The sequence below is a fragment of the Microtus pennsylvanicus genome, chromosome 22, assembly GCF_037038515.1.
Source record: "Microtus pennsylvanicus isolate mMicPen1 chromosome 22, mMicPen1.hap1, whole genome shotgun sequence".
Lineage (NCBI taxonomy): Eukaryota > Metazoa > Chordata > Mammalia > Rodentia > Cricetidae > Microtus > Microtus pennsylvanicus.
Window position 1 is genome coordinate 19594454 of NC_134600.1, and position 25382 is coordinate 19619835.

At 47.8% G+C, this 25382-nt stretch overlaps 1 protein-coding gene across 2 annotated transcripts in view; it reads right to left on the bottom strand.

The window, feature by feature from the left end:
• Emilin2 (elastin microfibril interfacer 2) overlaps window positions 1-25382 on the bottom strand; it is a 57559-nt gene that overhangs the window by 25027 nt on the left and 7150 nt on the right. For both annotated transcript variants that reach the window (XM_075956216.1, XM_075956215.1), the window contains exon 3: window positions 4434-4609. In XM_075956216.1, the coding sequence (XP_075812331.1) occupies window positions 4434-4609 (176 nt within the window). The remainder of the gene's footprint in view (window positions 1-4433; window positions 4610-25382) is intronic.

The following is a 25382-nucleotide window of genomic DNA, read 5'->3' on the forward strand; positions in this document are numbered from 1 at the left end:
CAAAGGTGTAGGGGAGCTGACTCTGCCCCCTCGCCTGGGCTGGGTGGCCCTGGGACCCGGACTGACCAGTTCAACTGCCACCCAGGTCCACACCCTGGTCTTGGGTTGGCCCACCCTAACGACGACCCCATTTGGAGGTCGTGAAGGGACCAGTCCTGTGGAACGATATCTACAGGATCTTCATGACTCAGGGGCAGCCACGGGGCATCCCGGAGGAGTTCTGGTGAGAATCCAGTGATGGTAGCAGAAACCAGACCAGTGACTCACTGCATGAACATTTGCTAGTAAAACTGATTGTGTGACACACGGAGGTCCCCAATAGCACCAGGACGAATGGAGAGGTGCTGGAGAGGCAGGAAAGATGAAGAAGAGAAGAGGTTTATCTTGTTTTACTCTTGTTTTTGTTTGCTTGCTTGCTCTGTTTTGCTCCCTTTGGGGAACCAGGAGGTGAACGGAATCGGGGTACATAATGTGAAACTTTCAAAGAATCAATAAAGAAGTTAAATTAAAAATAAATAAATAAATAAAGATACTTGGGGGGAAGTAATATTCAGAATCACTAAACTAACTAAATGCTGTTTTTGAGCAAAGGAAACAAAACAAAATAAGACACAAGGGCGTCTGGGTATGGCGGTGCACACTTAGCATCTCAGCACTGAGAGGCAGAAGCAAGAGAACTCTGAATTCTAAGCCAGCCTGGTCTATATAGGAAGTTCCAGATCAGCCAATTGATCACAGTGAGACCCTGTCTCAAACCCTGCCACCACCAAAAAAAAAAAAAATGCAATCTTTCGGGAGTTATACTTGTGTGACGTTTTGTTTGTGTTCTGACAAATAAAGCTTGCCTAGAGACCAGAGGGCGGAGCAAGGCACTAGTTAACCGTAGAGGCCAGACAGTGGTGGCACATGCCTTTAATCCCAGCACTCCGGAGATGGAAACAGAAAGTGATGGGGAGGGGAGTAGCCGGGATCTCAGGCTTTTTTTTCTTGGATACCGGAAGAGAAAAGGAGCAACCAGCAACTGCTTCTGGTTCTCTGATCGTCCAGGTCTTTGCCCCGATATCTGGCTCCTGGTTTTTATAGATTAAGATGAATTAGATTAATGCTTCCACGTACGTACTGTACTCCCTAAAGCCAGGAAATGAATGACACCACAAAGTGAGAAGCAAGCATTTGTTCTCGAGACATGGGCTCACTGTGTAAACCACACTGGCCTCAAACTTCCAACGCTTCTCTTGAAGCCGTCCAACTATTGGGTTGCAAGTGTGCTTCGCCTTCTAGTGAGCGGCTAGGAAATAAACATTCTCTTCCCTTTTGTGTAACATCCCATCAATATGGCAATTAAAAAGGGAGGGACAAAGACCACCCCCAAAGCATAAAAAAAATGTAATCAAGAATTTTCAGACTGGGTAACAGTAATATTGAAACCCACAGGAAAACTAAGCACTGTCTTAAAAATTCTGAGAAAAAAATTATGTGCCTCCACTTCTGCAAATACACACACACACATACACACAAATACACATATGTTATATATATGCAAAACCAAAGTTCACCCCCATATAATCTCTTCGTGGACATCCTGGAGGGTAGGGATATTTGTAGCTCAGCGGTAGACTGCTTGCCCTGTATGCAACAAAGCCCTGGGCTTATTTGCAACACCTGGCTTGAGGCTGTAAACCCTTGGGAGACAGACATAGGAGGACCAGAGGTTCAAGGCTATTCTTAGCTACATAGCAAGTTTGAGGCTAGCCTGGGCTATCTGAGACCTTATCTTAAAGGGGGAAAAGAAAGAAAAAAAACAGCAACTGGAGGCTGTGTTCAAGCCAGATGAAGAAATGAACCAGATTCCAGCTCAGAGAGGAGAGTTCTGACGCCAGGGTGACAGGAGGAGGAGGTCTGGTCACAGTGGGGTGGGTGAGAAGATTCCTGAAGAATCTCTTCAGCCAGGGTATCTGCTGCTGTGCCTGATGGAGCAGAAGACATAAAGATAACCAGAGAAGAGTTTGGGATGATGTAGGAGGGATAAGAGCATCGAAAACCAAGCAAAGGAGAAAGACATACAATCATTAACTCTAAGCAATCCATAGTGCACTGTGGGGCACAGATATAAAATTCTATGGTTACTACATCCTAATCCGTGAATATTGATGGTGCAAACCACATGGTGTAACTGGAAAACACAGCTGTGCCGTGGACAAAAGGGAGTGGCAACTTCACCTCCCATAAGGAGAAGACACCAGATAAGGAGGTAAATCCTAGACTCAGCGAGTGCTCACATGAGCCAGAGACACGGCTCAGGAGTAGAGCACATGCTTCCCACCATCAAGGCCCTGGGTTCAGTCCTTAGCACAGGAAGAAAAACAAAAAGCATTGACAGTAAATTACCTCCGAGGCAGTGAAAAATGTCATCACTCTCCTTGCCTCTAGTCCTCATAAAACCGACTGTGAAGCTACACACATGTTTAAACTTTGATAAATAGAACCTGACCCTAGACAAATGGTCAGGATTCAGCATGCCCTTACTTCCCATCACCCAGAGTGTCCCTCACAGGCCCTGCCATGACGGCCTAACACTATCTCAAATGAGCTGGAAACTGTGTCTTCCTTGTGTTATGTTTCCCCAAGTAGCCGATATCCAGCCTGCCAGAAAGAGAAGGTCAAGAAATATTTCCCGGGCAGGCGTTGTTTTAGACAGGGTCCTTGAACTCACAGTCCTACTGCCTCTGCCTCCCACATGCTGAGATTACAGGCATGAAACTCCACAATAGGCATCTTATTGAAATTCAGCTACCATAGTAACGATGTTCAGATACAGAGCTGGAGAGAGATGACTTAGAGGTTAAGAACGGAGAGGACCCAAGTTCAGTTCCCAGCTCCCACAAAGGACAGTTCACAAATATCTCCAACTCATAACCAAGAGATCCTATGCCTTCTCTGGCCTCTTTAAACATGTACAACACACAGGGAGACAGACAGACAGACAGACAGATTCTCTCTCTCTCTCTTTCTCATACACACACACACACACACACACACACACACACACACACACGAACATTAAACAAAGAATAAAGAAAGTCTAGCCCCATGTGGCAGATAACCTAGATGGTATTGCGTGAGGGTACTGTAACCTAGGCACAGAAAAGAAAACACATGGGACCGTCCCTCTGCGTGGACTCTAAATAGTCAAACTCACAGGCACAGGAGTGGTGAGTACCGGGGTCTGGGGTTGGGGGAAGCGGAGAGGTGTTGACCAAAGGCACTCCACTTTGGTTATTAACATGACTACATTCCAGGGCTCTAACGTACTAACTTAATGATTAGGGTACTACTTAATGCAGCCACCACTCCACGTTCTGTGCTAGATGAGGTCATTCATTGCCTTGTGTATCGTGAGCACATTCAGTCTCTAAAAACGTACTATTTAAGGTTAAAAAACAACAACAAAATGCGTGGTGGCACATATCTTTAATCCCAGGACTTGGGAGGCAGAGGCAGGTGGATCTCTGTGAGTTCAGGCTAGCCAGGTCTACAGAGCAAGTTCCAGGACAGCTAGGGCTACTCACAGAAACCCTATCTTTAAAAAAAAAAAACATAAAGTCAAAAAACATATTTTCCTATGTTTTATAACTACTCCCTAATTTATGTACATTGTTTTGGTAATGAAATTTACTTAACAAATTACTTTACAAAAGATATTTTGACAAATTACTATTTTAAAATGTAAAACATCTCATGGGAAAAATAAAAACCAACAGCAATTTAAACATTTAATTTCACAGGAAAGAATTGGTCTCATTTCTTTGAAATTAAAAAGAGGGGGAAATAAAGTCAAACACAGTAAAAAAGGAAAACAGTTACCCATAGAAGTTTATCCTGTCTTTCTGATGCTTTAGCGCAAAGGCAAGCAACATAGAGAGAATCCTGACATGTGAGGGAATCCTGACACGCAAGAGAATCTTTACACGTGAGAGAATCTTTACATGTGAGTGAATCCTGACACGTGAGAGAATTCAGGCACATGAGAATTCTGACTTTGTCTTAGCTCTGCAAACAGCTCATCCAGACAGAGAGGGATCAGTCTATTTTATTTTATTCATTTTGATTCATTTGCTTATTGAGACAGAATCTCACTGTGTAGCCCAGGCTGGCCCCAGACTGTCCATGATCACTGCATCCCAGATGTGCAATACCCCTGGCTAATCTACCTACTTTAAAAAACAGAATCTTAACTTCTTTAGATTTAGACAAGAATACAGGAAGTGTTTGACAAGTGGCCCAAAGGAAGCAATTTCTTTGCAAAGAAGTGTCCCACCCTACTGTCCCTGCTCCTTCAGATACCTTTGTTCAAGGGTCCGTCATAGACCCTGCCATTTACACCAGCAACATCAAAGGTGACCACATACAACAGGGCACCAATGAGACATTACCTGTGGCTTTCTTCAGGTTGTTTCTTGGTCGAGGAGGTGGGGGCCGCGGGGTCTTCAGGGGGTCTTTGGGACTTTCTTGGCAGTCTGCTCCTCTAAAACCAGGACAGCATCTCCATTCCAACTGCGTCACTGTCTTGTACCTAGTGACGAATCTGGGCCTGAAGTTCACCCGATACCTGAAGACAGAGAGGATGGGGTCTCATGTTAGTGACCGCTATAGGAGCGTCTCCAGCCCTCCCCTGCTGGACCTCGCGATGATGTGGCGTGTCCTACACAGGTTCTGTTTTTAAATGGCGGTACTATTTTGTGTGGTTCCGAAGGCCTGCCTTAGGTGGGGCCTAGCTGGAGGAGGTGGGCACTTGGGAGTAGTGTAACCCTGCTGCTTCTCTCCACGCCCATCCTACCTCCTGCCCACTGGGTACGACCCTCCTCTGTCACGTGTTCTCGCTGACAGTGCGCTCTGTGCAAGAGTGTGGCTCTAAGCAGCCACAGACCGGATCTCTGACAGAGTCAGAGCAAATCCTTCCATTAATTCGGTCATTTGGAGCCCTCCCTTCTCTTTATTGTTTGACGTTGGCTTGATGGATGGTTTGGGGTTTGTCTTGCTATGTAGTCCACACTGTCCCCCAACCTGCAGTCCTCCTACCTCAACCCCCCGAGTGCGGAGATTGCAGGTGATGCTATAAGACCTAGTCTTTCATAGCTTAGATTCGGGGTGACAACCCATCCCCACAACCTCTGTTCACAGACACTTCCCAGATTTAGATTCGGGATGACAACCCATCCCCACAACCTCTGTTCACAGACACTTCCCAGACGTCAAAGTGAGCTTTCCCGTTACCTCTGTTCTACATGTCACAGCTCTTTAGCTTTGTGGTTTCAAGAAACCTCTCTGAAGCCACTGCTCCCCCGCCCCTCCCCCACCCCACCCCCCGCGAGTCGCCATAGTTCCGCATCTTCTTCCCCTGTGAAGTTTTGTCAGTGGTTCACAATCTTTGATAAAGATGTCTTAGCCCACATTTCCAAGGACAGAAATTTGGAAGCTGCTATGGTTCAAATGAATGGTCCCTAAGCCCGTGTGACAAAGGTTTGATCACCAGCCTGTGGGAGAATATTTAGGAGGTGGGACCTAGTGGGAAGGGTTAGGTTATTGGGGGTGTCCTTGAAGGGGACACTGAAACTTTCACCCTGCCCATTCGTCTTGCACACAGGTCTGCTGCCTTACCTCAGGCCCCAAAGCAACGGGGCCAGCAAGTATTGGTACCAACCTCTGAACCTTAAGTCAAAGCCTTCTCTCCTTGAAAGCTGCCTAACAGGCGCTGGGGCCTTGCTTAGAGCCCCAGTGCCAGGAGTGGGAGTGTAGCTCAGGGGGGCAGCCCTTGCCTAGCAGGGACTTGAGATTCGAGATTTGATTTGGAAAACAACAATAATAATAGATATCAGAGACCTTTCCAGGGAGCCGTAAAATACTCTGGACCCACTTCTGGGCCTGGGACACTGACAATCCAGCTTGGCAGGCGCACATGACGGCCAGAGACAAGGGATTCAGCCAGGCTTCTGCTCACATCACAGACAAAAAGCCCAACCGCACAGGAAAGCCCGCCCACACTCAACCCTGCTTCCGGTTTCTGACCTGGGGCCATCTTCTCTCAACCCTCTTCACTTTCCCTTTCCACACTAGCGCAAGCAGCAGGACTTCTCTGGGGTCCAGTTTCCAGAGAGAAACGGGCTCTGCATCACTCCCTCGGGGTTGCTGTGGGGACCTCGGAATGAACACTTGTGTCTCGGGGTTGCGGGGCTCAGCCAAGCAACTCCAGGTTAAGCACCAGCTTGGAAGCCGTGCACTCAGTTATGTTCCTAGGGGACAGTCTTCCATCTTCTCCGAGAGTGAGAATCTCAACACTGAGCCCCCATGAAGGCTTCTGCTCAGCTGTCCCGCTTCCCTGGCCTGTAGTCCAAGGAATGTGGCCACACGGCTGCACCTAAGAGGCAGCCTGGAATGGGCCGGAGGTGGGTCTCGAGTGTACGCTCGAGATGCTCCTGAGAAAATCTCTCCAGGGAAAATCAAAGAGGAAGCCTGGGAAATTAAAGCAAAAGCAAAACCAAGGGTGGTCATGGTGGGCAGTGGGGACAGCTCAGAGCAGGCAGATTCTTTCCCAGACTCTTCAGGGTGTCATTGGTTGGGCCAATGACATGGTTCAATGAATAAAGGCACCTGCCACTGAGCATGACCCGAGTGTCACCTCAGGGACCCACAGGGAGGAAGAGAACAAACAACTCAGCACTTCTCCCTTTGACATCCACATGTATGTACACACACACACACACACACACGCGCGCGCGCGCGCGCGCGCGCGCGCGTACATGCTCATGCACACATACACACAAGAACACATGCATACACACAGAGACTCGTTCATATATATATGCTCAAACACACATATATGCTAATATACACCGACATATACTAACGCACACATCAAAATACAATCACACAGACATTTTTCACTCACACATGCATATATGCTATAAATACATAGACCACACACAGTATACTCACACATGGATACGTACCACACAGACATACACATATGTATCACACACACACACACACTCACTAGACACACAGACAGACACACACAGACTCATACTCACATACATGCACACAGAGACACATACATACTCACATATACATATACACACTCATACATACATATTCCAAAAGGGAGAAAGATAAACATAGTCTTAGGCATTAAGAAAGAATCACATTGGCTCTTTTTTATATTTATTTATATTTATTATATATACAATATTCTGTCTGCAGGCCAGAAGAGGGCATCAGACCTCATTACAGATGGTTGTGAGCCACCATGTGGTTGCTGGGATTTGAACTCAGGACCTTTGGAAGAACAGGCAATGCTCTTAACCACTGAGCCATCTCTCCAGCCCACATTGGCTCTTTTTTAATTAAAAAAAAATTACTTATTTTTACCCTCTATCACAAGCAAAAAAAAAACAAAAAAACAAAAAAAAAACAGAGATTTGAGAGGTAAAGTGAGCTGCCCAAGTTCATTCTCAGTGGTTAGAATGGAAACTTCTGGGTCCTTCTGTGCCACACACAGTCTCCCAGCATTCATTAACAGCCAGTCCGTCACTCTCTGGCAGATTCTCAGCTCAAATCAGGGCTCCACATGGAAATAGTCCAGAGAGCGCTAAATCCCTGGGAGAAAGGATCTGAACTCCCCGCACAGCAGACGCATGCTTGAGCATCTTCTCCGGTCCAGGTAGACGCCAGTCGTGGGCTCCCTCCCACCCCCACACTCCTGGAATCCCTGCCCACAGGGGGACAATTGCCCTGCACATCTTACATACTCAAGCAGAGCATCACGCTAGAAGAATGTGTAACCTCAGAAGAGACTCTGCTCCTCTGAGCATTCGAATGGAATGTGAAAATGTGTTTTGTGGGGGTCTGCCAAGAGATGACAGTCTGCAGAAAACCCTCCAGATACGGCTGCACCCAGCTGACTACAGCCCTCTGAGGAGAGGAGTGTGGTAGGCTGCATCCCCACCTTCCCCTCTAGAGCCTTCCCTGAGCCAGGAGCTGGAGGGTGAGGAAGGGCTTGCTCTCCCGTAGGCTCACGTAAAGGAAGGGTGGGGCTCACCATCGCTCAGCAGAGTCCTGAGTTCCCACCCTGCTCTGACAGCAAGATCCACACCCACCTGGCCCCAGTTAGTCGTCGCAGGGGTCTGGTGGTGCCCTTCGGGTTGACTGCCTGAAAACAGCTCAAGCTGTGAACAGGAGGTCACTGCACCAGGCGGCAGCAACTGGAAAGGGTCAGGCAGCCACCTTCAGACGCAGGAAACCACAGGGGAATTTTCCTCTACATTAAGTGACAGGTCCCTAGGTGACCCTGGGCCTTGGTAGAGGGTCCCTAGGTCTGGGTGAGGGGCCTTCAGGGGCACAACACAACAGAGGATCCAGCCAACTCCATAAACCTGTTGTACTTTTCTCCCCTGAAGTGGGGTTCTCACTAACATAAGAGGCTCCAGAGGCTGGGAGGAGCCACTACAATATCCAGGAGCCCTCAGCACACAGAAAAGTGCAGACTTTTACAAACTTTCAGGGGTGTGTGACTTAGCGACAGAATTACTCACTGGCATGAAAATGTGTTTCTTCCCACGCACCGGACAAGAGTAGTCAAGGCTTTTACCTCATGTACATTTCAGAACTCCCCGAGCAGAGATGAAGGCAGCTGAGTTCGGGAGCCCCAGACCCAGGCTCCATCTCCTCCTTCAGGAAACCCACCCACCTCCTTGGTAGCCAGGGCCCTTGAGCACTAGGGAGAGAAGCAGAGCTCAAATGGTTTAGTGTCCCCACGTGACAGCTGTGCTTACAATGGGAAGAGTTCACAAACTGCTGACGAGACAGCTAGCTAACATCCCCAGGGTAGGGCAACCACGCCAAGGAAACAGCCGAGGGACAGTCAAGGCAGTGAGCACAAGGCTGCTGGGCTAACTCGGGTCACAGCCTGGCTTCCCCTCCCAGTCTCGCCCAGTTGGGGCCATGTCAGCACCCTGTATGTATGAAGGAGCCATGTCTACAACTGAGGCAGGCATTTATTTCAGTTAAAGAACCTGCAGACACACACACCACCACCCCAGCTCCTGGTTCACACTGGGCATATACACACACCACCACCCCAGCTCCTGGTTCACACTGGGCATATACACACACCACCACCCCAGCTCCTCGTTCACACTGGGGTTTCAACACCCCAGGCCCTGGTTCACACTGGGCATATACACACTACCACCACCCCAGTCCCTGGTTCACACTGGGTATATACACACTACCACCACCACTACCCCAGTCTCTTGTTCACACTGGGCATATACATACTACCACCGCCCCAGCCCCTGGTTCACACTGGACACACACCGCCAACACCACCGCAGCTCCTGGTTCACACTGGGCATATACATACTACCACCGCCCCAGCCCCTGGTTCACACTGGACACACACAGCCAACACCCCAGCCCCTGGTTTACACTGGGCGGGCACACACACCACCACCACCCCAGCCCCTGGTTCACACTGGGCACACACATACCACCACCACCCCAGCCCCTGGTTCACACTGGACACACACACACTGCCAACACCCCAGCCCCTGGTTCACACTGGGCGCACACACACACCGCCATCCCTGCAGTCCCTGGTTCTCACTAGGCACACACACATACCACCACCACCACGCAGCCCCTGGTTCACACAGGGATTTCACACTTGGTGCTGTGCATTTGCGGGTTGGAGCAAACACATAGTTGCCTGTATGAGACACAGTGTCTCATAGTGCAGTTTTACTACCCTAAAAGTCCCCTGGCTACTTATCCTTCCTCTTCCACCTCCCTGGAGGGACTCCGGTCTTTACTTTCTCCCTCGTTTCGCTGGAATGTCTCATAGCCGTAACCACAGGGTTCTGGGCTTCGCAGCCTGCCTCCTTTTGCAATGAAGGCCGTTTCTAGTTCCTCCTGGCTTTTTGTGGCTTGACAGATTTCCATATGATAGGCGGGCGGTCTGTGACTGAGCTACATTCCAGTCTGAACATTTCTTTTCAAGGCTGAATAGTATCTCACTGTCTAAATCATCATTCCTAAACGCAGAGTGTCCTATTGCAGGAAGTCAATTAACAATTGTTAACCACTGATTCCATCAACAGTTGACTAATCAAACAAAAGTAGTAAGTTTGTCAAAGTTTGTGTGACCATCATTTCCTCTGGTCTAAGCAGCCGAGACTTCTTCAGTCTTCTCGGAGTTAAACGGAGCAGCCTGCCTCTGGGCTCAGTATGAACCACAGGGGCCACACACCCAAGGATGCCCCCGGGCTGTGCTGTCCAAGGTGCCCACCAGCCGCACCAAGCTACTTAAGTTACACTAAATAAAATTAAATATTTAATTCCAACAGCCACCTTCCAAGTACCCAACAGCATAAATGTTAGCACAGAAAACCCACCAGACAGAGCTTGCTGTGGTAGAAATAAGCGAGATTCTGTTAGACCTAGATCTCTGATCCCATCAAACCCTCCTTTCTGAGCCCAGGAGGCTCGTGAGCAGACAGCATGTACAACACACCATGTAGACACAAACAGAAGCTTCCGGAAGAGGACCACTGGCTGCTGTTAAGGGACCATCCACATGGTGCATTTGACGTTTACCTATATTTTATTTACTAAAACATGGCATAGATCAAAAGCCCAGTCCCCCATGGGAATACACTTCAGCCTGGGACTTTTCCAGAGACCACACTTTCTAGTAAGTTCTTTCCTTTCCATTCACCGACCTTCCCAAACCTGGAGCCAACTTTGCTGGCTTCATTTGCTCTGTCCAGTACTGATGGCTGGTGTGAGTCTGGGAGGATGGAAAAAGGAACCACACACAATGACTCATCCCAGAGCGTCCTAGAAAAGGAACGCTTTCCCCTTTGACCTCACTCCATCCACCATGTAGCTGAGCATGACCTTAAACTGCTAATAACCCTCCAGCCTCGACCTTCTCGGTGTTGAGATCACAAACATACACCATCACGCCTAATTTTGTGTGTGGTGCTGGTGAACTGAACGTGGGCCTTTGTGCATGATAAGCAAACCCTACTAATTGAGCCATGTCTCAGCCAATGGTTTATGTTTTGCTTGCTTGTTTTATTTTTTTGAGACAGGGTTTCTCCGTGTAGCCCTGGCTGTCCTGGAACTCACTCTGGAGACCAGGCTGGCCTCACACTCAGAGATCCTCCTGCCTCTGCCTCCTGAGTGCTGGGATGAAAGGTGTGCACCCCCCATCACCCAGCTAGCAGTTCACAGCTTTCGAAATAAAATTGCACTAAAATACATATGACATGAATATTGAAGTAAATGTTAAGATGCTAAATTTCATGTACTTATTAGTCCTGGGGACTCAAACCCAGAGCATCATGCATCCCAGCAAATGTTCCACCCCTGAGCTTGCCCATCCCATTGTAACCATCTTTACATGAGTGACTCTGTGGTGCCTAGCACACTGACAGTGTCCACCTCCGAGCCCTTATCTTCCTAAATGGGAACCCTGCATGTAACCACTGAACACCAACTCCGGGCCCTCCCTGTTCTGTAGCCTTGGCAGTCACTTCCTCTGTGAGTCCTGAGTCTCGGTCCCTCACACACACGGGACAGAGCACTTGTCTGACTTTTCCACGCCCCCATAGTTCTTCCACGTTGCGGGGTGTGTCCAAATGCCCTTCCCGTTTTTTTTTTTTACAAGCAGTTCACTTTCTCATTGGTCTCATTAAAAATTAAAAATTGGTCTCATTAAAAAAAAACTGACCAAACAGTGGACTGATTTTTCTAGAAACCACTGGCATATTTTTCTTATTTTTGTGAGGTTTTTTTTTTGGTCAGTGAGTAGATAAATAAATGAGCTTTTTCTGTTTATTAATCCGCTGCCAAAAGCAAATGCAGTCAGGCAAGGAAGGCCATGAAGTTGGGAGTGATTTAAAAACTGAGAATTTGGGATTTCAAAACACTCCTTGCTTGAGTCTCGTGTCTGACTGAAAGTAAAAATGGCCATTTTACACCACGGCTATGTCCAAAGACGGTCTACGAACATGAGGGGGTGGATCTGATCTCTGGGTTCCTTCCATGGCTCCACTCCAAAGTCAAGGCCCTTCTGACAGCATAAGAACAAACTCGCAATCAAAATATTCATCTTTTCTGCTACATTACACATTTTTGATCAGCTCACTGCGTGGAGAGCTTAACCTGGGAGCAAAGACATGTGGAATACATCACTTGGCTTTTTAGGAAAATTCATCTAAACTTTAAAAAAGCCAGAATGCCCAGGCCACGATATTTTTTGAAATATAAACTGGATATAATGAATCTAAATGTCAGGTTAATGAACCTCAGTTAAAGTCAGATTACAAGAGAGTTTCGTGTGTGTTTGAAAGGAATAGCTCCTAGATCAAAACAATGTGTTCAGAATGAAAACGTCCCTCTAGAAGGGCCGTCCGGTTCCAGTACAAGGATACAATCACCGGAGAAACCATGATTATAAGCCGATGGTGTTTCTATTTCCTCCTGAATTAATTTCCTTATGTACTTAGGGGCAAGGTTGATTTCAACCCCCAAATCCTTCTCACTACCAGCATTTTGCCCTGACCATGCGGAGTAATGAGTAGGTTTCTCCCACAATTTCTAATTATCCTGGAAAAAAAAGTACAATCTTCATTCCTAAAGGAAGGATTAAAGAAAACCACCGAGGCTCGGTGGGGAGGCTGCCCCCACGGAGCTGCAGCAGATAAAGGAGCTGTTATCGTTAGATTCGCTCAAAGATGGGGACCTGCCTTCTGAGCAGACTCAGAAGTGCTGCTTATGAGGTCATCTGATGCTGGCCACATCCAGCAGTTAACTATAGCTTAAGGCTGTGTTCCAAGGAGGCCACATTTCTTAACTCTGGGAAATTCATCTCCAAATCAAGTCACTGGGTGTTGGGAAAGAGAAGGGAGGCTGAGCCTGAGCCAGCTCTCTATGGGAGGCCCGTTTCTGTTGGGAGTTCTTGCCACAATCTATACTGCACTGTTTCTCATTCTTTTCCATTCTGTTTCCCCATTCCTGGCAGAAGAATCACAGGCAATGCAGCTCCCAGTCCCTCCCTGATGAACTCATCCTTGTGTTCCCACAGTGTGGACCTTGAGAACATCTGTTGGCCTGGGCCAGGAGGCAGGCATTCATCACAGACCCAGCTTCCCATGGTCTATGAGCCCAGCCTTTCTACTCGGAGCCACTGAAGAAGTATTTAATTTTTAGTTGTGTGTTGTTGTTGGTGGTGGTGGTGTGCCTGCCTGTTAAGTCTTAAAGCCTACAATGTATGGCGGTCAAAGGACAAGTTGCACAAGGCGGGTCTTTCTTACCATCATGTAGGGTCTGGGCACCAACTCTTAACGCCAGCCTTGGTGGCAAGTGCCTTTACCCACTGAGTCATCTTGCTGACTTAACCTCTATTGGATGTCAGTGTAGCGATTTCTCAGAAAATTAGGAAACAACCTTCCTCAAGACCCAGTAATACCACTTCTGGGTATATATCCAAAGAATGCTCAATTGTGCCACAAGGACATGTGCTCAACTATGTTCATAGCAGCCTTGTTTGTCATAGCCAGAACCTGGAAACAACCTAAATGCCCCTCGACCAAAGAATGGATAAGGAAAATGTGATACATTTACACAATGGAGTACTACACAGCAGAAAAAATAACATTTTGAATTTCGCAGGAAAATGAATGGATTTAGAAAACATTATTTTGAGTGAGGTAACCCAGACACAGAAAGACAATTATCACATGTACTCACTCATAAGTGGTTTTTAAACATAAAGCAAAGAAAACCAGCCTACAAACCACATTCCCAGAGAACCTAGACAACAATGAGGACACTAAGAGAGAATTACATAGATCTAATCTACATGAGAAGTAAAAAAGACAAGATCTCCTGAGTAAACTGGGAGCATAAGGACCATGGGAGAGGGTTGAAGGGGAGGGGAGACACAGGGAGGGGAGCAGAGAAAAATGTAGAGCTCAATAAAACATTTTTAAAAAAGAAAAAAGAGAGCCGGGCGGTGGTGGCGCACGCCTTTAATCTCAGCACTCAGGAGGCAGAGGCAGGCGGATCTCTGGGAGTTCGAGGCCAGCCTGGTCTACAAGAGCTAGTTCTGGGACAGGCACCAAAGCTACAGAGGAACCCTGTCTCAAAAAAAAAAAGAAAGAAAAGACCTCTATTTGAGTGGTGGGCAGTAGTGGCAAACACCCGGGATCTCCTACAAAAACACCACAATTCCAAAATTCTGTTTCACTCGACCCAGATTCCTGGCTTTGTAAGCTCTGTCCAAAAGCTCAATCCTCTTCTCCGTAAGGCACCCCATCCATGGTTTTCAAACTTCATTGGAATGGTGGATACTATACAAGATTTGGCTGTGCTATCCCACCACTAAACACTTCCGGGCCTTTCAGTGAAGTCCCTGACCTGTGGCACAGCTTCAGGCCACACCTGTAACCTGGCGGCAATCACTCAGCAGCATGGTAATTCTAGAGACTGAAGAAGTGTCTCTGAAGATACAAGCGGTTCCTCTGTTCTCCGTAGATACAAGAGGGCCAATGTCTTCATTATCTAAGAACTAAAGACACAAGAGCACCTGTATTTGTTCTCTAGGTCCTGAGAACACTGGGAAGAAGGATGGAGACCTTAGAACTGAAGAACTGAAAACACAAGAGCACCTGTATTTGTTCTCTAAATCCTGAGCACACTGGGAAGAAGGATAGAGACCTTAGAACTGAGGAGTCTGGCGTTTCTCACCGCCTAGGAACCCGCAGGTAACACAGCAAGGAGGCGCCCTTCTCGGCTCACCGGCACTCCGCCGAGAAAGCAGGTTTTTCTTTTGAAGCATGCTGCCACAGCCTGACCTCCACGCCAGGTTCTAAGTATATAACAAGTATCAAGGGTGGAGGGCACGGCTTAGCAAGACAAAAAGAATTCAGGGGCTGGGGAGACAACTCAGCCAGTGAAGTACCTGGCATGCAAGCATGATGGCTGAGCTTGGGTCGCCAGCACCTCTACAAAAACAACTGGTGTAATAGCACACACCTTTAATCCTAGTGCGAGGAGACCAGAGACACGGGGATTTCTGGGACTTGCTGGCCAGTGTAGCCAATCAGATTCAATGAAAGGCATATGTTTAAAAACATGAAAAGGAGGGAAGCAATTGAAGAATAATTGTCAACATGTACCATTGGCTCCCACATGTATGTGTAGACATGGTCATGTATGCATACAGACACATACATCTATGCACACACATAAAAAGAATCATTTTGTTTTATTTTTAAAAGAAAAAAACCTATCTTTTTTCATTTTACATACCAATCCCAGCTCCCACTCCCTCCCCTCCTCCTTCTCACCGCACCCATTTCTTCCACCCAATTTTATAGACTCTTAGTGAGAGGGAAATGAGGGAGGGCCCATAGAAAAGAAGTAAGTAAAGGCTTTCCTCATGATTCATGGCAGGGTGGCACTGGAGTCCAAGGACACCTGGGATATGCTCTATATCCTTCAGCATCCTCACTCTGATGGGACTCAGGGAACTAGACTCTTATTAGAGACTTTGAAGGCACGGGGACTATTTCTAGAGCTACTTAGTGTGGGTCTGAGACCTACCGTAGAACCCAAAGATCCAACAAGCCAAGGATAGTTGTTCGAATTAACAGTCCCTGTGGAACAGTCCTTTCCACTGTGCGAATATATGTCTCTGCGGTTGGTTTAATAAAGAAGCTGACTGGACAAGAGCTGGATAAGTTTAGGCAGGAGAACCAGACTAGGGGGATGCTGGGAAAAAGGGTGGAGTCTTGGGAATCACCAGACAGACCCAGAAGCAGGATGTGTATGAAATGAGGTAACAAGCCATGAGCCACATAGTAGAGTGTAGATAAAAATATGGGTTCGTTGAAAATATAAGAGTTAGCTAGTAACAAGCCTGAGCTATCGCCCAAGCATTTATAATTAATATTGAAACTCTGTGTTGGTTATTTGGGAACTGGTGGGAGGGAAAGAAAAACTCGTCTGCCTACAAGTCTCTATATCTGATAATTAAAAGCCAAACTCGGTTCATTTAAGTCTTAACAAGAGAAGGAAAATACACATTCTGCCTCCATACCAGAAGATAGGTACCAGGGTACCCAGGCTTACTCCATGTCATTCTTTGAGTCACCAGAATCCAATATGCAAAATTTTATCCATCTGGAAACCCTATGCACAAGAAACACACAAAATCTGCCACCTAAAACATCAGACGCTCTTCCTGTTCCAATGTCACCAAAGGTCGCTGCATCAGAGCAATCAGGACACTTCTCTATGCCGCTGCCACGAACACAAACTGAGACTCACATTACCCCTCTTCTGCCTTCCAAATACGAAAGAGTTAGGTAACAGCTCCGAGAGGTTCACGCAAATGAAATTTCTATACAACCGATTTGGTGTGTAAATAAAGAGATTTGCTCTAAAATTAAAAATACAGGTTCCTTCCATAATAATGGTTTCAGTCGGCCACATGATGGGGTTAACCCCAGCTAGCAGGTGGCAAGCAGGGACGTCACATGCTATGCGGCTGAAAGCGATGTAGGAAGCCCAGTGTGGCTACAGTACACAGCTATGGTCCTGGTACGTGGGAGACAGATAAGGGGTCAGCCTGGACTTCAAAGTTAGCTTCTGCCAACACACATACACCATTTTAAAAGCAGTCATTCCATAAACACCACACAATCCAGAAACCACTTCCCTTTCCTTGCAACATATAGTCCTTTCTCTCAAGACCCCAGCTAAGAGCTGATCAGTGAGCCAATAAACATTCAGAACAGCTTGACCCCAGCCCTGGGCTCCCCATCTGCATTCTGATTCATTCATTTCCTGAGGAGCATAGGAAGTGGAACTCACTACATGGCACTGGCTGGCCTAGAACTCACTACGCAGTTTTAAAAACGCCGTCAAATATGTATTGGTCCCTGTCTCTGCTTCCCAAGCACTAGGATTGCAGGTGTGTCCTGTCATGCCAAGCACATTCTAACTTGGTCAGTTCTCCCATTACCTGGGAGTCCTGGGCCAATCCCCTGCCCATCTCCCTGTGTCTCTCGCCCCTGCCCACACTCCCCAAGGCAAATTCATCTTATATATGTTGCCTGAATGAACATTTGGAAGCATGGCTCTGGCAACTTCCCATCACGTGGGCAACAAAGCCCAATCTCACCACCATGCTGGTATGGACTTAAATTGTGCCCCACCCCCATAGATATTTGAGTCCAGTATCTCAGAAGGTGACCTTACTTGGTAGAGGACCCATAGCAACTCAAGGTCACCAAATTTACGTGAGGTCACTAGGGCAATGGCTCATATTCATTAAAGGGGGGGGTTCAAACACAGGGTTAACATGTCCTTAGGGAGGTGATGTGTTAGGAGCCACAAGGAGAAGATGCAGCCTTCAGCAGGCCGAGGAGGGAGGACCTAGAGCAGCTCCGTCCGTCACTGCTTCCCACTCCCCACTGCCGGTTCATGGCTCATGTCTTCTCTGTGACGGCACTGCCCTTCTCTCCCATCTGCACATATCCTGCTAGAACCTTCCTTCAGATACCTGCCAAGATGCCAGGGTTTCCAAACAACTTCTCAGATGTACCTGCCGGGACATGGCTTCTCCTTTCCTGAATATCTCAAACATCCTCTTGCATCTCCCCTTGACTTTATTTTTGAGACAGGGTGACTGTCCTGGAATTCGCTCTGTAGACCACGCTGGCCTTGAACTCACAGAGATCCACCTGCCTCTGCCTCCCGAGTGCTGGGATGAAGGCGTGCCCTGTCTGGCTAATTTCATATTTTTAAGACCATGAATGTGATGTGTGTTTTCTAAACTCCACTATGGTTCTATCTCATGGTCTGCATATGTTATGTGCTTAGCGCCTCAGCTGTTCTTCAGAAAACGAGAAGTAACCTCATGATCAATGTAATGGATCCACTGCTCGGTAGCTCCCGGGAAACCTGCAGCCAGAGTGTATACAGAGGGCAGGGTCTTTACCGTGGAAAGACGGGTAGCGATGAAAGGCTTCAAAGACTGGTACAGAGTACAACACAGACAAAGCTCAAGTGAATTATGCTCAATTTAAAAAGTCGGATCAAATAAGTATCATATTCCATATGATACTATGTATAGAAAACTCTAGAAGGTCCCAAACTGAGCTATAATAACTAAAAGAAAGCAGGTATTGGCAGCTTCTGTTGAAGATTTGTTCGCGAGAGTGGGAGGAGGGATCAATAAAAGGTTTGGTGTTTGGGAAGCAATGGACACCAGCCCAAAGGTGGACTCTCCCATGATGGGCCAGCCCCTCCCATATCAGTCACTGAAACACTAAAAGCCCTATAGGCTTGTGTGCAGCCTGGTCTTATGGAGGCATCTTCTCAATTGAGCCGCCCTCCTCTCCGACGACTTTCACTTGTCCCAAATTGACACAAAGCTAGCCAGGACAACTCACCTCTTGTCAACTTGACACACACAGATCACTAAAAAGCCAGAACTTTCCCTTTCTTGCTCATCCCAAAATCATATATTAATATCAACATCACAATAAAAAAAACATTTTACAAAGTTAAAAGGAACCGCAGGCTTCATAAATTTAAACACTTTAAAAATTCAGTCTCTCGAAGTGCCATTCGGGGACTGCATGGGTTTTACCTAGGTCCTCTGCAGGCGTACCTTGGTGTTCCTGTGGGACTCCCAGCAGTGGGGGGGGGGGGGGGAGTCTCTGACTCTTTTGCCTGTGCTTGGAACCCTTTTCCTCCTACTGCTTTTTTCTGAAGGGAACCGGAAAAGTGGATCTGGGGGAGAGGGGAAGTGTAGGGGAGGGGCTGGGAAGAGTGGAAGGAGGGGAAACTGAGGTTGGGATGTAATGTATGAGAGAAGAATCAAAAAATTTCAGCCTCAGCCAGGCGGTGGTGGCGCATGCCTTTAATCCCAGCACTCAGGAGGCAGAGGCAGGCGGATCTCTGTGAGTTCGAGACCAGCCTGGTCTACAGAGCAAGTTCCAGGACAGGCTCCAAAGCCACAGAGAAACCCTGTCTCGAAAAAACCAAGAAAAAAAATTTCAGCCTCTTTAAATTATCTAGTCTCTTTTAAAATCCAAACTCTTTCTGAGATCAGTCTGGTCTACACAGCAAGCTCAAGGGACAGTCAAAGACCCTGTCTCGAGAAAAAAAAATCTTAAAAAACTCCAAATTTTCAGCCAGGCAGTAGTGATGCATGCCTTTAATCCCAGCACTCAGGAGGCAGAGGCAGGTGGATCTCTGTGAGTTCGAGGCCAGCCCGGTCTACAAGAGCTAGTTCCAGGGCAGGCTCTAAAGCTACAGAGAAACCCTGTCTGGAAAAACAATAAATAATAAATAAATAAATAGAAAAAAATAAGTTCAGCATTTTCTTACTTCAAGAGGGAAGAACCAGGGCCCAGTCACCATCTGAGCAAAGTAAAACCAAACTCCAACAGTGTAAATAACTGAGCGTCCAGTGTCCGGGATCCCCTCATGATCTACCCTCTCCTGCACACACCGCCTGTCTTCTGGGTTCTGGCAGTCTCTGCTTTGTTACCACTGCTGTTCTTGGTGTCCATCCATAATGGCGGGGTCTCTTCCTGCAGCTAGGCTGCACTTTCACCAGTAGCCTTTCCTGGGCTCTCCTCGGGGACAACCTTGTCACAGAGCGCCAAGCCTCCACTGCTCTCCGTGACCCCTGCAAGACTTCAACATCAGTACCACCTGGGTGACGCTTACACCACCAAGTTCCCCCGCCGGCCCTCGGTGAGACCTTGGCCGCCTCTGGCACGCAGCTTCTGCGTGCTGACTCTGAGGGAACACTTCCCAGAGATTTTACCTCAGTGATGCTGGTCTCTCCTTAATTATCTCTGACTCCTCAGCTCCAGCTGCCCAGCGTGGACTATCCCAGCAAAGCAAAGGTTTCACTTTGTTACTCCGGTCTCTTGTTAATCACAGCGGACTCTTCAGCTGCAGCTGACCAAGCACTGTGTGGTCTTAATTTGAAATAGCAAATGCCTCCGGGGTATGAACTTCAATTTCCCTCTAAGTGTTCACCAGTCTGGCCTCCATCATCAGCATTGCCCTCATCTGACCTTCCAAATTCCCACAGAATGGACCAGCACTCAGGGACTCTTCTAGTCCCTAGTTCCAATGTCCTTCCACAGTCCTCCCCAAAACATGATCAGGCCTGTCACAAAACACCGCACAATCTTGATACCAATTTCTGCTTTAGTCAAGGTTGCATCTTATCTCTGACAGTCAAGATAGGACTTTAAATAACTACCTTCAAAGTGCCAGGATGTAAAAAATTATATCTATATATTATGTCTCTCTGTATATAGAGAGATAATATCTATATATCCATATCTATATATATAGAGAGATATTAGCTTTTGAAAATACAAAGGAGGGTATAGCCCCGTGGCAAAGCTCATGTCTAGTATGTACAAGACCCTGCATTCAAGTCCTCGAACCAGAAAAGAAAATATAACAAACTCTGAAAGTGACCCAGTGATGCTGGCTTTAGTTTCTACATGATATTTCTCATAGGTTCATTAAACTGTGCTTTGCAAAAGAGTGATCACCGACACGAGCCTGGAGATGCACAGCTGAAATCCCAGCACCCGGGCGCTGACTTTAGGAGAACTGTTAGCTCAAGGCCAACCCGGTGTACACAATCTCTCTCTCTCTCTCTCTCTCTCTCTCTCTCTCTCTCTCTCTCTCTCTCTCTCTCTCACGCGCGCGCGTGCACACACACACACACACACACACACACACGAGAACATGAGCCGGTGGGTGGCACCCCTTTAATCCCAGCACTGCAGAGGCAGGCGGAAGTGAGGTCTCAAAGGACTGGCACCACTCACAGCTCTGTCTCCTACTTGCGGATAGGGATGATGTGAGCTCAAAGCTTGCCGTGTGGCTTTGACTCTTTGTCGCCAGGTACTCTAACCCTCTGAAACTCTGAGTCAATTAAAAGCTTTCTTTTATAAACTGCCTTGGTGGTAAGGGTGTTTTATCATAGCCATAGAAAAGTAACTAAGGGCAGGGAGGTGATGGTACACGCACACACCTTTAATCCCAGTGCATGGAAGGCAGAGTGTGAAAAACCAGCCTGATCTGCAGAGAGAGCCAGGACTACACAGAGAAACCCTGTCTTGAACAAGCCAAAAAAAAAAAAAAAAGGCAGAAAATTGGCTGATGAAATGCCCAGTTGGTAATACTCCTGCTACCAAGACTGATGAGTTCCATCCCCAGGACCACATGGTGGAAGGAAAGAACAGATTCCTACAAGCTGTCTTCCTCCACAAGAATGCTATGGCACACACACCCCAAAACATAATAAAAAGGAAAATTTGAGTGCCTGTCAGGATTAGTGACTTTCCAGTAATGATTTTGATGGGGGGAGTTGGTTCAGAGAACAAGCAACAAATGCCGTTCTGCTCTTCCTCCTGTACCAAAGTGAGGGGGAGCTCTGGGGTGTGTCTTGAACTTGCTTTCTGCAGTGATGCAATGCGATGATATCGCCTCTGTTGCAAGGCCAGGCGGTGTCGCAATGCCTTGTGATGGGATGCAGAACGTGGCCTGTCCTGACTGCTTGTGCTGACCCCTGCATGCTGCTTCAGGACGTCCCTCCAAGGCTGGAGACACCTGAAGGCAAGCCAGGCCTGGGCACCGCCACCCTGGCGGGCTGGACTGTTCGGAATATTAAGGAAGGATGCTGCTGCCGCCCTGCCAAAGTCCTTCAGCCAAACAGCTTGTGAGAGGACCGGATGGAGACCTGCACTTAGCAGATGTGAGGCCTCCAGTTCCATCACCAGGAAAGAAAAGGAGGAAGAGCATGAGAGAGAGAGAGCCTCTGTCTGGAGCCAGGGAAAGGCTTTAGAGGAGACAAGCCTCCAACGAAGGGCTGGATTTCGTAACCATCCCCGCCCTGAGCTCTGTCGCAATCAGCATCAAGGCTCCCAACCTTCTTTGCCCAGTTACATGGAAAAGCCTCCGTTTGCAGAAAAACAAGCAGTGTTTCCCTCAGCTGAGGTTCAGGAGGCATTTATATGCCTTTATCTCATTATCCCTGTCTGGCGCGCACCGTGAAACCACTTCTGGCTTGAAGGAAACTCTTAGCATCTTTTATTTTTTGAGCCACAGTCTCTCTATACCATCTTGCCTGGCTATGTACAGCAAATTGGCCTCAAACTCATAGAGATCCACCTGCCCCAGCCTCCTGAGTGCTGGGAATTAAAGGCACGCCTTTTGTAAGGGACCATGCTGAGCTAATCGCTACAAAGGGATAAAAAGTTAAGCTCGCAAAGTCCAGAGATAGGAAATTGGGAAACAGAGAAGTCACGAAGATCCCTTTCATGGAAATGACCAGCTCGAGAAGGGTTTGCCCAAACTCGTTTCCTCTTCTGCAAAGGCATAATGAAAGACACTGGCCAAAGCGAGGTTTAAGGCGAACTCCCTCGTCTTTTAGTATTCTGAAGTGGGGGAAAAAAATAACAGCTGGGTCCTTCTAAGTGACACACCCCAAAGAGTTTGCCTTCCACGGCATTTTTGAACCAGGAGTAGGGGTTCAGCTGAACCCTCCCGCTTCCACTCACCCCAGCACCTATTGCTTCTTTAAATAAGAAAGGGACAAACGGTAGTGGCAAGTTTAATTGAATAGTTTGGCCGTTTCCCTGCAATGTGAACTGCTGTCACATCGAAAACTCCCATGGCTCCCTGGTTCCTCCCAGCACAACCAGTCCTTATGATAATTACTCTTTTTTTCCGGGGGGTGGGGGTGGGAGTCAAGCCAGGGTTTCTCTGTGTAGCCCTGGCTGTCCTGGAACTCACGCTGGAGACCAGGCTGACCTCAAACTCAGAAATCCGCCTGCCTCTGCCTCCTGAGTGCTGGGGTTAAAGGTGAGTGCCACCCCAGCCTGACGTCATTGAAATGACACTATTTGATCAGCTGTTCGCTATTAACGTTAATTCCAGGAAACCGCTTCTTGAAAGGACCGAAAGCAGTTAATTCTGGGACGTTGAAAAAAAACAAAGTCAGGCTAGCAGCCCTAAGTCAGGACACCGACAGACTGGAAGCAGACTGCATACTGGCAGTTTGTCAGCCTAAGGGTTAAAACTCCTCCTGGGAGGAGGGCGTGGCCGGTATACTCTGCACCTAAATTGTTTGCACTCAGCAACCAGGCCATTTTCTCATTATCTCAGGTCACTGGGTTATTTCTCTATCTTTAGTACTCTAATCTTTCCTCCAACACCTCAGCGTGACCTTCAACTCTCAGACCTTCAAAGACAGCACCACTCCCGAGGCGGCAGCATTGGGACACACGGAGCCAATGCGTGTTCGCCAGGTGATCTGCCAGGTGCGCCTCACATTCTTGGAGCAGGGGGCTTTCAAAATCCTCTCAGTCAGTCCGGCTACCCTCCTGTCGGCCTCCTCCCCACAACCCCCTGCCTTTTACCCCTGAAAAAATTGTGCCCTAGCTGCTGGTGAACTGACGCGTGTCTCACAGCAAGGTGGGGAGGGTGGTATTTGAGAGTCCAGGCCAACTGCCAAGCCTTCTATCTTCTCAGCCCATACATGTTGCTGTCCCACACGCTTGGACTGAAGTCACCAAAGGGAGCTTGATCTGGGTGACCTATCAATTCACCGCTCCCCACAAGCCAGGCCACCCACACCCAGCTCCCCTTTCCTGACTACCTCAGTATTTCAACTCAAGTACCACAAGCTACGCAGGTGGGAAAGATCGACAGAGAAAGACAAATTAATGGTAAGAAACCACATATTAACAAGAAGCAACTGGGCTTTTTTTTCTTTTTGTTTTTTTAAGACCACGGCTTCTATTTAAATTGTATTCATGATCTCCAAGATTAAAAAGTTAGGAAGGAAAACACAAAAGTGTGGGGTCTTGTTTTGCCGTGATGCTGGGAATTGAATTCAGGCCCATACACGGTGAAGTTATTTTTCTGAGCCCCGTGTCCGTCCTACCCCAGATCCTAGCTGAACTAGTAACAAAAATGAAATAGTAACTAGGGGAATATTCTGGAAAGAGTTTCCCAAACACAGCAACCTAGAATGCAAAACAAACTAGAGGCGTGGAAGACAATTTTGAGTTCTATAGGAAGGTACAGCCCCAAAGGGCTAGAGGATGAGAATCCCCCCACCCAAAGGACTCCATAGTAGCCACGTGACGTTCAGGTTTAAACGCTTGGTCTCTCTGCCGGCCTGGCAGGTGTCCCCTGATACCACCTCAGCCTTCAGCAGGTGGTTTGATGTCCCTTCAGCGCTAAGGAGTAAGGCTCCAACCAGCCAGCTGTGTACGAAGTGTTTGTTTAGAAGGCGAAAGTCTTGGACGGGATTCGGTTCCTGGAGATGCCGGGAGAGGAGCTGACTGGAGATGTCAGCCCTTGGGGTTTTGTTTTAGCCTTAACCATTATGTACTTAGGAAGGGAAATAAAAAACCAACTATTTTTCCTGGCGAGGACTGGCCCTTAATAGACAACTTTCTCTCCAACTGGATGACCATCTGTTCCCTTTGGAATCTGAAGTTAGAGTGGTCTTGGCACTTGACCCAGAACCAACACCTGCTGATGTACGTTTTCCCAGCAGCTACAGACTCGGAGTGTACCCCACCCAGGTCCTCTTGGGGCTTATCTTCTATTTTATTTTTCTCTTTCCAGTTTTTTAAGACAGGGTTTCTCGGTGTAGCTTTGGAGCCTGTCCTGGAACTCGCTCTGTAAACCAGGCCGGCCTCAAATTCACAGAGGTCCTCCTGTCTCTGCTTCCCAAGTGCTGGGATTAAAGGTATGCACCACCACCCGGATGGGGCTTGTCTTCTTAATAGGGCTGACCAGGGGAGGTAGTCAGTGGTAGAATACTGGCCTAACCAGAGAAAGGCCCTGGGACCAATCCTTACAGAGAGGAGTGAGAAAGAAAGAGAGAGAGAGAACACTAAACTGGACAAGTATTGCTGCAGAAGGAGAAATACAGAAAAGTCAGAAAGAAGTCTGGTAACGTCAGGCAGACAAGGGAGTGGTGCAGCCAGAAGTTCAGGAGCTGAAAGTGTTGAGCAAGGACCCTTTTCTGCAGCCTGCCTGGGTCCTAATTCCCAGGCCAGCCCTTCTGACAGAGTTCTGCACAGCAGCCGCACGCCCCACGCCACCCTCATCCCATTCTCATAAGAACAAAGAATGTTTCTATCCTTCTCTTGGCAGCACTCTGGGACTGTGGCCTCACGGAATGGGTGGCGAGATAGAGCAGCTACAGCACCCCAGACACCGGGGCCAATGTCTGTCACCCCAGCACT